The sequence below is a fragment of the Penaeus chinensis genome, chromosome 35, assembly GCF_019202785.1.
Source record: "Penaeus chinensis breed Huanghai No. 1 chromosome 35, ASM1920278v2, whole genome shotgun sequence".
NCBI classification, from domain to species: Eukaryota; Metazoa; Arthropoda; class Malacostraca; order Decapoda; family Penaeidae; genus Penaeus; species Penaeus chinensis.
In genome coordinates this window covers 2887279-2900412 of record NC_061853.1, presented here as the reverse complement: position 1 = coordinate 2900412, position 13134 = coordinate 2887279, and the positions used below count along the sequence as shown (strand labels likewise).

The 13134-nt window shown below is 47.9% G+C and overlaps 1 protein-coding gene across 1 annotated transcript in view; it reads right to left on the bottom strand.

The window, feature by feature from the left end:
• Positions 1-9906: 9906 nt before the first annotated feature.
• LOC125044202 (facilitated trehalose transporter Tret1-like) overlaps positions 9907-13134 on the bottom strand; it is an 8089-nt gene continuing 4861 nt past the window's right edge. The window contains exon 4 of the mRNA XM_047640712.1: positions 9907-11332. Within this exon, the coding sequence (XP_047496668.1) occupies positions 10098-11332 (1235 nt within the window). The 3' untranslated portion in view covers positions 9907-10097. The remainder of the gene's footprint in view (positions 11333-13134) is intronic.

Genomic DNA, 13134 nt, shown 5'->3' with positions numbered 1-13134 from the left:
CCTCTCTCTCTCTCTCTCTCTCTCTCTCTCTCTCTCTCTCTCTCTCTTAACGAACTCCATTTAAAAATAGTCTTTCTTTGCCATCTACCAAACTCAATCGCGAAAAAAACCAACACTCGCAAATCTCAGTCAGCGTTATCATGTAGTGATCAGCCTTTTCCTCTCCCGAGTCTCTGGTCATGCACAAGAGCTTACCTTACGTAACAAATACATATATTTTTACCCTCATGACCTTGTACATTTAATGAACCATTTTATCTGTGGTGTCTCTTGTTACTGCGTATTGTTGTTCGTGTGTTTCTGCGTATCTTGAGCTTCGTTTTATGAACTTTGAGAGTTGTATTATTTATTATATTTGCTTCTAATTAGCTGTTCGTTCTTTTGACAAGTAAGATAATAATTTTTTTTCGGGTTATTTGAGAATAGGTTTAATTACGGCAGCTTGGCAATATCCTTTGTTTTTGCTATCTAGTTTTGTTACCCAGTAATGACTGAATACATATATACATACTCAATATGTGTATGCGTGTGTGTGTGTGTGTGTGTGTGTGTGTGTGTGTGTGTGTGTGTGTGTGTGTGTGTGTGTGTGTGTGTGTGAATGCTTGTGTGTGTACGTATTTCCATCTGTCTGTTTCCCTTTCTCTATATCTTTCCACGCCCTAAAATGTAAAATAAATATACAAATGAATAAAAAAAAAAAAAAAAAAATGGAACAGTCACCCCTCGGAAGAATTTGAGAATATTTGTGCAATTCTTGGTATTTTCAATTTCCTTAAGTCGTGTCTACGCATTTCTACTTCAGAAAGTTTTGTAAACTAGTTGGTATTCTGCAATTTGCATAGACGGTAAAATATTTTTGTGGAGTATCAATAATCATCATCATCGTTATTGTTGCAGTATTACAAATATGCCATGGTACTGATAATAATGATAATAATAATGACAATACTAACAAAATAATGATAATAACAAAACAACAACAACAATAATAATAATAATAACGAAATAACAATAATGATAATAATAACAAAATAACAACAATAATAATAATAGTAATAACAACAACAACAGCAACAGCAACAACAATAACAGTAGTAATAATGGTGATAATAATGATAATAAAATAACAAAAAAAAATGGTAATAGTAGCAATGGTAAATATAATGATACAAGAAAAAAATAATAATGGTAATGTCATTAGTAATGGATGAGAAGCCACAGGGTGATGAACATATGAGAAGCCTAATGAATTTAAATCAATATAGTAGATAAACTGTTATAGTGAATAGAGGAAATATTTATCATAAACCGCATTATGATGACAGAGAGGGGAGAGGGAGGGAGGGAGAGATAAACAGAGAGAGAGAGGGGGGAGGAACGGAAGGAGGGTGGAGGGGAGGGATGGAGAGAGAGAGTGAGAAGGAGAGAGAAGAGAGAGAGAGATAGATAGAGAGAGAGAGAGAGAGAGAGAGAGAGAGAGAGAGAGAGAGAGAGAGAGAGAGAGAGAGAGAGAGAGAGAGAGAGAGAGAGAGAGAGAGAGAGAAAGACAGAGAGAGAGAGAGAGAGAGAGAGAGAGAGAGAGAGAGAGAGAGAGAGAGAGAGAGAGCGAGAGAGCGAGAGAGCGAGAGAGAGAGAGAGAGAGAGAGAGAGAGGAAAGGACAGAAAGACAGAGATACACTGAGTTGTGAAGAAAAGGAAAAAATAAGCATTATCTGCTTATGCATAATGCCGAGAAAGAAAAACTAAACAAAAACTTTAGAAAAAAACAAAACAAAAAAACATAAGCAGATTCTAGGGTTACTCTTCCCAAAACACGCAATATCTAGGGCACGTGATTCCTTCCATGACGTAGAAATGCTTGTGTACAATCGATCAGCTAAGTTTAACCTCAGGAATGCGTCGTGCAAACAGACCCCTAGGTGTTAACCAGGCTGAAATACGTCAATATCTCACCGATCATTTCAACCATTGCAAAAATGTTGATCCCCTTTGCAGTAAAATTACGAGCACTGTTAAATTGGAATTTTGCAGCCTGTTGTATTGTGTGAGTTTCCGTGAACTGGAATGTGTGTCAGTCTCACTCTGTGGCTGTGTTTGGATTTACATGATTCAGTCTCATGTTCCTTTTTTTTTTTTTTATCTCTCTCTCTATCTATCTATCTGCCCCCCCTCTCTTTCGTTTTCTCTTTCTCTCTCTCTCTCTCCCTCTCCTCAATCCGTCTTCTCCAGTCTCTCGTTCTCAGTCTAAATCTCTCTTCTCATCTCTCTCTCTCTTCTCTCTCATCGATCTCACCCTCTCCATCCACTCTTCCTCTCTCATTCTCTATCTAAACTCTCTCTCTCATCCTCCTCTCTCTCTCCCCCCTCTCATCCGTCCCTCTCCTCTCTCCTCTCTCTCTCCCCCTCTCTCTCCTCTCTCTATCTCCCCCTCTCTCTCTCTCTCCTCCCATCTCTCCCCCCCCTCAACTCTCTCCCCCTTCTTCATCGTCTTCTCAATCCTCAAAACATCTCTCATCTCCTCCCTCCAACTCTCTCTCTTCTCCCTCTCTCTCTCTTTTCCCCTCTTCCCTCTTTTCCTGTTCCTCCTCTCCCTCATCTCTCTCCCTACTCTCCCCTCTCTCTCTCCCTCTCCACGTCTCCCCAACCTCCTCCTCTCTCTCCTCCTCCCTAAATCTCCTCTCTCTTCCCCTCCCCTCCTCCTCCTCTCTCACATTCTTTTCCTCTCTTCTCTCTCTCTCTCTCAAAACTCTCTCTCATCCTCTCTCTCTCACTTCTCTCAAACTCTCTCTCTTTTTCATCCTCTCCCAACCCCTCTCTCTCGTCTCTCTCCTCTCATCCTCCCTCCTCTCCTCTTTAACTCTCTCCCACCCTCTCAACTCTCGTCTCCCCTCTCCACTCTCTCCTCCTCTCTCTCTCTCTTTCCCTCTCAAAACTCCTCTTCTCTCTCCTTTTTCCCCCTCTCCTCTCTCATCAAACTCTCTCTCTCTCTCTCCGCGTAGGTAAAAGATCAATCTCTGTCATACTCTCTCATCATCTCTCCTCTCGGTCTCCTCTCTCTCTCTTCATCTCTTCCTCTCTCTCATCATCTCCCTCTCTCCTCCTCTTCTCTCTCTCTTTCTTTTTCTCTCTCTCTCTCTCTCCTCCTCTCTCCTCTCCTTCACATCTCTCTCCTCCTCTCTCCCCCACTTCCTCTCTCTCCTCTCCCCTCCCCCTCCTCATATAATTCTACTCTCCTCCTTTCTTTTTATTTAAAATTCAATTCTCTTCCTTATTTTTTTTTTTTTTTTTTCTCTCTCTACTATCTATCAACCCCCCTCCCCCCCCTTTTCCTTTTTCTTTTCCTTTTCCTCTCCCCTTCTCTCTCCTCTTTTCCCCCTCCTCTCCCCTCTCCTTTTCTTTCCTTTTCTTTTTCCTTCTCTTTTTCTTTCCTTTTCCCCTCTCTTTTTCTCTTTTCTCTCCCTATCCCGCCCCCCCTCTTCTCTCCCGCTCTTTCTCACTCTCTCTCCAAATCTCTCCCTCCCTCTTCTCCTCTCTCTCTCATCAAAATCTCTCTCTCTCTCTCTCTCTCTCTCTCTCCTCCCTCTCTCTCTCTCTCTCTCTTCTCCTCTCTTATCTCTCCCCCTCTCTCTCCACTCTCTCTCTCTCTCATCCCCACCCTCTCTCTAATAATATATAATCAATCTCTCCCTCATATCTCTCCTCGCGGAATCTCTCCGGCGTGGCTCCCGTCTCCATCTCTCACTCGGTCTCTCATCTCTCATCGTCCTCCTCTCTCTCTACATCCTCTCTCAAATCCCGGTCACCACCCATCTCAATCTCCCTCTCACTCAAGCTCTCCTCAGTCTTCATCTCTCTCTCTCTCTAACAAATCGTCTTCTCTCTCTTCTCATGTCTCCCCTCTCAATCCGTCATTTTTTCTCTCTCTCTATCTATCAATCTCTCTATCTACCCTCTCTCATCTCATTCTTGCTTTTGCTCTCATCCCTATGCTCTCTAATTCTCGCTCTCTGTCCTCTTGCTCGTCTCATCTCTCTTTCTTTCTTTTCCTCCCGTTCCGCATCTCTCGTCTCGTCTCATCTCTCTCTCTCGAAGTACTGCTCTCCTCTCTCTCTCTCTCTCCTCTCTCGCCGCCAGCTCTCGTCCAAATCTCCTCTCTCAGTCATTCTCAATCATCTCTCGCCGCTCTCTCCTCTACTCTGCTCGATCTCTCATCAGTCGTCGTCGTCATCTTCAACTCTCGACTGTCGGTCTCGTCGTCACGTCTGCTCCATCTCTCTCTCTCTCTCTCACTCTCTCTCTCTAAACCTCTCCCATCTCATCTCTCTCGTCTCCATCTCGTTTCTCTCTCACTCTCTCTAACCAATCTCCCTCTCTCTCATCTCTCTCTATCCTATCCCTCTCAGCTCTCTATCTCTCACCTCCTCTCAACTCAATCCCTCTCACTCTCCACGTCTCTCTCCATCTCTCCACTCTCCCTCTCCTCTCATCTCTCTCTCCTCTCTCCTCTCGTCGTCTCATCCTCTCGTCATCTCACTCCTCTCTCAACATCGTCTCGATTCTCCCTCTCCCCTCTCTGTCTCATCTATATATATATCTAAGTCTCATCCCAACTCTCCGTCTCTCACTCATCGTCTCTCCTCGACCTCTCAATCGCTCTCTCTCCTCGCAACTCTCTCTCTCTAATCGGTCAGGCTCGTCTCATCATTCTCCCTCTGCAATCTCTCATTTTCCTCTCTCTCTATCTATCTTTCCTCTATCTACCTCTCTCAGTCTCCAGTCGATTCTTTGCGCTCATCACCTTGGCTCTCTCTCGCCTCTCTCTTGCTCACTTCCGACTCTTCTTTCTGTCCTCCACTCTCGATCAATCTGTTCACTCTCTCTCAATCTCTCTCACTCTCTCTCTCCTCCTCATCACCGCTCGTCTCGTCTCTTCAAGGTTCTCTCTCTCAGTCTCTCTAACCCTCAGTCCACTCTCATCGTCTCTCTTCTTCTCTCTCATCAACTCTCTCTCTCTCTCTCTCTCTACCTCTCCCTCTCTCTCTCTCAACCCTCTCTCTCTATCTCTCTCTCTCCTCCTTCTCAGATCCCCAGTCCCGTCTCATCCATCCCAATCGTATCTCTCACATCTCTTCCCCTACCCGTCCCCTCTCTCTCGTCGAAGCTGACTCTCTCTCTCTCCTTTCTCCTCTCCCGCTCCATCTCTCAGCATCAAGTTCACTCTCTGACTCTCATCTCTATCTATAATCCCACTCGTCATCTCTATCTCGTCCCTCGCTCTTCCCTCTCCGTCCTCTCTAAGTCCCCGTCCCTCTCATCTCTTCACTCTCTATCTCTCCCTCTTCGTCTCTCTATCCACACCATCTCTCATCATCTCGCTATCCCTCTCTCTCGTCTCCCTCATCATACCTCCTCTTTCTCTCTCTCTCTCTCTCTCAATCCGTCGTTCGTTCTCGTCATCTCGTCCGTGCTCATCACATCTCTCTCACACTCTCTCTCTTGTCTCCTCTCCGTCTCATGTCTCCCATCCCTCTCACTCACTCTCTCATTTTTTTCTCTCTATCTACTATACTCCTATCTAACATCTCTATCGTACCTCTCGTCTCTTCAACTCTCTTTCTTATACACTCTCTCTTGCTCTCTCTCGCTCTCTCTCTTGCTCACAGTCCTCTTTTTCTTTTCTTTCTTCGCTCTCTCGTCGGTATCACTCTCCAATCTTCTCGTCTCATCTCTCATTCTACTCATCAAGTACTCGTCTCCTCACTCCTCGACTCTCACTCAAATCTCCCTCCACTCTCTCTCACTCATCAATCTAACTCCCTCTCTCTCTCTCACCTCTCATCTCTCCTCGGCTCTCTTTCATTTCCGTCCTCTCTCATCTCAACTCTCTCCTCTCTCTCTTAGCATCTCGCTTCGCTCACGTCTCTTAACGTCTCACTCTCTCTCTCACAGTCTCTCTCCATGCTCCTCTCTCCCCCTCTCGTCTACTTCTCTCATCTCGAACTCTCGACGGCTTCTCTCTCATATCTCACTCTCTACACATCCATCGTCTCACTTCTCATCAATCTGCTCGCTCTCTCTTGCTCTCGTGTGGCTCCACTCTTGCTCTCGCATCGTCGACTTCTGCCCAACTTCGTCTAGTCAATCCTAAGCTCGCGGACTCTTCTCAAAGATCGTCGTCCTCTCAAAAATCCTCTCGTCTTGAGCTCTCTCTCTATGCTCGCCGTGCTCTCTCTCGCTCTCTCTCTTGCTCTCCTCGTCTCTTGTTCCTGCTCTGATCTCTCTTGCTCTCTCATCTCTGTCTGTCTCTCTATCTCTCCACTCATATCACTCTCTCACTCTCCACACCCTCTCCCTCTCTCCTCATCAGGTCCTCTGCCTCTCTCTCCTCTCTCTCCCTCTCTACGCCGTCTCTGTCTCTCTGCCGTGCCAGTCTCTCGATCATCTCATACTCTCTCTTCTTCTCTCTCTCCTCTCTCAGTCTCTCTCTCTCTCTCTCTTCTCTCATCTCATATCTCAGTCTCTCTCTCTCTCTCTTCTCTCGCTCATCTCTCTCCACATCACTCCTCTCTCTCCCTCCCCTCCTCCACCACCCTCCTGGTTTCCGTTCATATCTATCTATCTATATAACTCTCTATCAACCTCTCTACTCTCTCTCTCTCTCTTGCCTCTCTCTCTTGCTCTTCACTCGGCTCTCAACTCTTGCTCTCGGTCTCTCCTCTCATCATCGTCTCTCTCTTCTCTCATCGCTCTCTCCTCATCGTCTCTCTCCTTGCTCTCTCTCTTGCTCTCTCTCGCTCTCTCACTTGCTCTCCTTCCTCAATCTCTTCCTCTCTCTCTCTTGCTCTATCTCTTTTCGATCCTTCTTTCTTGCTCTCTCTCCTCTCTCTTCTCTGTCTCTCTGTCCTCCTCTCATCTCTCTGCCTCTTCTCTCTCATCTCCTTCTCTCTCTCTCGTATCGCTCTCATCTCTCTCTCTCCTCTGTATCTCGGTCTCTCACTCTTTCTCTCTCCAAATCCTCTCTCTCTCTCTCTCTCTCTCTTCTTCTCTCTTCGTTATTTTCTCTTCATCTCTCTCTCTCTCTCTCTCTCTCCTCCTCTCCTCGTCTCACTCCTGTCATCTCGAATCTCTCTCTCTCTATCTTTCTTCTCTCTCTTTCTTTCTTCTCTCTCTCTCTCTCTCATCCTCACAGTCTCCCATCTATCTCTTCGGTCCCATCTCAATCTCTTCATCAATCTCTCTCACTCATCTCTCTCTCTCATCTTATCACTTCTCTCCTTTCTTACCCTCTCGCTCCACCTTTCCCCCCCCCTCTCTCTCTCTCGTCATCTTCTCTCTAACTTTCTTCTCCCTCTCATTCTCATCACGCTCTCCGCTCTCTCTCTCTTTCTATCTCTCTCTCTCTCTTCTCACCCTCTCTCTCGGTCGTCCATCCACAATAAACAGATTCTCATCTCGGAACGTCTCTCGCTCTCTCCATCTCTCATCGTCTCTCTTTCTTCTCTCTCTCTCTTTCTACTCTCTCTCTCTCTCTCAATGTCTTCTCCTCGATCTCTTCATCTCTCCATCGGGATCTCATCTCCAAATCTCATTCGCAATTCTCTCTCTCTTCTCTCCCTTATCAACCCTTCTCCCATTCTTCCCTCTCATCTCTCCGTCTCTCTCTCATCATCTCTCTCTCGTCCTCTATGTCAAGCTATTGAGAAAAAGAAAGATGGAAGATAAAAAATAGAGGGAGCAAGTAGAGAGAGAGAAGATAGAGAGAGTAAGAAGAGAGAGAGAGAGAGAGAGAGAGAGAGAGAGAGAGAGAGATAAGAGAGAGAGAGGAGGGGGGGGGAGAGCGAGAGAGAGAGAGAGAGAAAGAGAGAGAAAGAGAATGAGAACAGAAATAGAGAGAGAGTAAGATTAATGAAGTGAGTGAGTGAGTGAGGATTGTGTGTGAAGAGAGAGAGAGAGAGAGAGAGAAGAGAGAGAGAGAGAGAGAGAGGGGGGGGGAGGAGGGGGGGGGGGGGGGGGGGGGGGGAAGGAGAGAGTGAGAGAAAGAGAGAGAGAGAGAGAGTAGAGATAAGAAGAGAAAGAAGAGGAGAGGAGAGCAGGGAGAAGAGAGGAGAGAAGAAGAGAGGGGGGAGAGAGAGAGCGAGCGAGTGAGAAGAGAGAGATTACGAGAGACGCGCGATGAGAGAAAGAAAGAGAAAGGACCGGAGAGCAGAGGAGAGTCAGAAGAGAGAGAGAGAGATGAAGAGGAGAGAAGAAGAGAGTTGTAAAGAACCGAACAACAACAACAAAAATACCATGAATCTTTCATTTCCATCACACTCTCCACGACTAATAACAAAGTCAATATATATTCCTGCTCATTCACATTTACATTTATTTATTTACATTTACGAGACGTATCGGGTGATTGGTGTTGTGTGAAAGCAAGATCTCTATTTCTAATGGAAAACCACATAAAGAGAGAGAGAGAGCCGTGAGAGAAGAGCGAGAGGAGAACGAGGAACGCGAGCGAGATAGAGAGAGAGAGCGAGTATGATAGAGAGAGAAATCCGAATTTCATTTTTACACAGCTTAACTAGACAGCATAAACAATAGCCTCGCTGTTAGTTTGCACAACCCTCATACCATAAATCTAAACAGCAAACCGCCACTCACATCACCCCCTTCACCATAATCTCCATATATCCTAAATTTATAACCCTTGTGTCCTAAGTATAACCCTTGTTATATCTTTACATTCTATCATTCATGTTTATTTTATTTCCACTCTTTATCTTTATTTTTGATAATTGGTGTCTTTGCATAAATAATACGCAGAGGCAAACACTGAATCAGGGAGACGTTGAAATCAATAAATACATCAAAGAAAAACTAGAACGAAAGAGGCAACCCCTGTTGTCAATCTATTTATGAAGTCATTGTGACTGAGGGGAAAAAGCCGAGGGGGTGGGGCGGGTGTGTGGGGGGGGTGAGTTTTGACTGCCGTGTATCTTTTATATCGCGAGTTAGGGAAGGTTACGGTGAGTTTATTTATTTGTTTGGTTGTTGTGAGTGAGTGTGTATATTAGTGAGTGCGTGTTTAAAGTCTATGTGTTGTGAGTGATGATAAGGTATATTTTAAGATTGTGAGAGTGTTTGTTGTGTTTGTTTGTGGTGTGTGGAGTGTGTGTGTGTGTGTGAGTGTGGTGTGTGTTGAGGTGTGTGTTGGGTGTGTGTGTGTGTGTGGCACAGGCGGAGCGTCCCATCTCCAAGATTCTAACCGCGGCCGCGACTACGACTCCGCAGACGAGCTCCTGAGGATCCGCAACAAGCTGGAGCGGCGCCGTGTGTGTGTGTGTGTGTGTGCGCGGGTGTGGGTATGTCTTTATCTTTGTGTTTGAGTTTGCGTTTGTGTTTGTGTTTGTGTTTGTCTGCGTGTTGTATGTGCTGCGTATGTGTGTGTGTGTCTGTGTGCTTGAGAGTCTAAAGAATATACAACCCTACCCATATGAAGGGAACATACAAGCCCTGGACCGTATTCACACTAGATTAACACCCTAGTCAGACCTCAACGTTTGAATAATTAAAATCAAACAAACAGTCACTCATCCTAACCCTAATTTAAAGAAAATATATAAAATGATTTATCATAACGAATTGTATTAATGAGAACACTAATATTCCGTCAAGCGAGAAAATAAGAATATTCTAAAGTGATTCTGTTGTTCTATGAATGGTAACCTTGCATATATAAAGCAGTTAATGACTTTTGTATGATCGATTAATCTTGATTTTCTATGATCATATTTTATGTATATTTTCTTGTGTTAAATTCAGGAGTTTTCCTTCCGTTACGAATGAAACGAATTCGCATTTTCTTCAGCTAACTTCAAAATTATATCACACGCTTCTTTGGTTGAGATTGATAGTCGATTAGATGATAATGTTTACTGATAAATGAGTTCATGTGAATAATAAACCTGTGATGAATATGGACATTAATCACTTCAAGATTACTGTACAGTTAGGCTTCATGAAGTAAACGAAGTCATATCGTGTCTTAAGAGTGAGTCAGCGACCGCTACACTAGTTTCTTTATACAACATAGAGACCCTCTTCCCCCCCTAGTAGGAGGGCAAAGGGCCTTTCTTGGACACGTCGTCCTCGCGCTCCCTCGTGATGATCTCCTCGGACGTCTTGCCTCGCGTCTCCGGCAGGTCGGCGTAGTCGATGACGACGACGATGATGTTGAACACGCAGTAGACCCAGAAGGTGGACGAGGGGCCGATGGAGGCGATCATGGTGGGGTAGGTGAGGGTGGCGATGAAGCCGCCGAAGTAGTAGGTGCCGTAGAGGATGGCGAGGCCCGTCGCCTTGGCCGTGCCGGGCAGGAGCTCCACGTCCACCAGGTTGAGCACCGGGATCCCGATGTTGGAGAAGAACGAGAAGATGGAGATGGTGATGATGGGGATGACCTCGTAGTCGCTGAAGATCTTGTCGCGGCTCTGGTCGTAGAAGGAGATGGCGAGCACGGCGAGCGAGAAGCCGCAGATCAGGAACGACGAGATGACGAGGCGCTTGCGGCCCACGCGCTGCACCCCCAGGAAGTAGACGAGCGTGGCGAGCACGCGCATGGCGCCCACGATGATGGCGTCGTCGTAGGGCGAGGAGGCGTGGGCGAGCTCGAACAGCGGCACGATGTAGGCGCTGATGACGACCTCGCCCGTGAACTGGCTCACGAAGTGCAGGAAGGCGAAGAGCACGACGTAGCGCAGGAGGACGGGGTCGCGCATGTTGCGCAGCTGGTCGGTCATCGTGACGGAGTCGCGGCGCCGCTCCAGCTTGTTGCGGATCTTCAGGAGCTCGCTGCGGCAGTCGTAGTCGCGGCCGCGGTAGAACTGGAGGGAGCGCTCCGCCTCGTCCATGCGGCCGCGCAGGACGAGCCAGCGGGGGGCGTTGGGCAGGAACAGCAGGATCAGGAAGGGCACGACCGTCGTCAGCGTCCCGCAGATGATGGCCACGTAGCGCCAACTCAGGTGGGCCTTGTAGCCGAGGCCGTAGACGAGGAGGAAGCCGCTCTGCCGCAGCGCGTCCAGCGCCACCAGCAGGGACGGCTTCAGGTCCTTGTGGGCGAACTCCTTCACGTAGTTGGACGCCGAGAAGCACGTCACGCCCATGGTGAAGCCCAGCACGCCGCGGGCGAGGATGAGGAGCCACGGGACGCGGGAGAAGAAGAGGACCAGCCACGCCACCAGGGAGCCGGGCAGCGCCACCAGCAGCGACCAACGGTGCCCGATGAAGGCGTGCGGGACGCCGCCCACCACGCAGCCCAGCGTGGCGCCCAGGTGGATGACGCTGCCTGCGGGATGACGGGGGGGGGGGGGGTTAATGCGTCTTCCTGTCACTGGCGAGGAGATGGGGGGCCGGTTGGCTTGCGATAATCTCTCCTCGTCTCTCCTCTCTCTCTCATCCATCGTCGTCCTCACGTTCCCAAAATCCCCTCCCAACAACACACCACGTCGGGCTCTCATCCCGCCTCACTCGCCACATATCCTCGTCTCACCACCGGTAAGAAAGACACAACAACACTCCTCATCGCAGCCTCACTAGGGCGCGACACTCCTCCCCCTCGGCTCCAGCAAAGCTCCCTCCTCTCCTCTCCCCATCCTAGCCGGATTACATCATCGTCGCTCACCCTCACCCTCCCCCGTCCCGCCGGTCTTCCACCGTCACACCTCGCCGCTTTCCATCAAGCACCTCTCCTCTCCACTCAACTCTCTCCACATCTCCTCCACCATCCCTCCTCCTCTCTCTCGTCCCGACCATTTTCCTTCCTCCAAATCCGCACCTCTCTCCATCGCATCGAACTTTGCGTCAATCAGATCATCTATTCTCTCATCTCTTCTGCTCTTCTCCACTTCCGCGCAAGTCTCTGCATTCTCTGAATCTCGTCTCTCCAACCGACTGAGTCGCATCTCCCGATCTCAGTCTCAGTCTCACGCTCTCTCCTTCTCAACCTCTCTACTCAACTCGTCATCTCTCATCACTCTCCTCTCTCCCTCCTATCTCTTTTTTCCCCCTTCTCCTCCCCCCCTCCCCCCCCCCCCCTCACCCTCCCCCCTCCCCCCTCCTCTGCGGACTCGGAACTTCTCATCACCCTCTTCTTTCTTTCCTCTCTTCTCGCCCTCTACTCGCTCGCTACGCCACCCCTCTCTCAGAATCGGCTCTCTCGTTATTCTCTCTCTCCTATACCACTCCCAACTCTCTCTACACAGAGCTCCCGCCTCTCGTCTCCCTCTCTCTCGCCATCTCCTGCCTCTTTATCATCCTCTCGGCTTCTGCTCACCGACCTCCCTTATCACCTCCTCCAAGAATTCTACTCACGGGTCATCCCGTCTCCGTACTGCCGCTCCAGATCTTCTCTCTCAAACCTCTTTCCCCTCCGCCACTTCCGCTCAACCAATGATCTAACACTCTCATCAGGGTGTTTTCCTCTGCAAAATCATCTCTCCCCATCTTATCCTCTCATCAATACTTTCTTCTCCTCACCTCTTTCCTCATAACTCGTCTTCTGCTTTCTATATCTTCAGCTCTTTCCTTCCCATCCCCCCTCCTTCCTGTCCACCTCTTTCTCTCAATCTCCTTCACCCCTTCTCTCCCTCCGCGCACCTACTTTCTTCCTCTCCTCTCGTCCTCATCACCCATTCTCTCTCACTCGCCTCTCAAGTGCTCTCTCTCAATCTCTCGCAACGCACCTCCTCACAATCCTCCTCTCCAATCATACTCAGAAGTCCTCCCACCTCATCATCACACGGGTCTCATCTCTCCGAGCGTCGATTACAAACAAGACGTCTCACCTCGTCTCGATCTCTCCAGCTCATCTCTCTCTCTCTCCTCTCTCGTCATCGACTCAGTCCCGCTCTCCCTTTCCCTCCTCTCCTGCGTCTCACCTCTCTCATCTCCAATCTCTCTCCACCATCTCTCTCTCTCTCTTCTCCCTCTTCTAATTCTTATTCCCTCATCTTCCCTCTCGAATCTCGTCTCTCTCATTCTCTCTCATCTCGCTCTCTCAGTCATATTCATAAAAATAATATATACTATATATAAATATAATAATCTATATAGTAAATATATTATAATTAAGTAGTATATGAATAATAT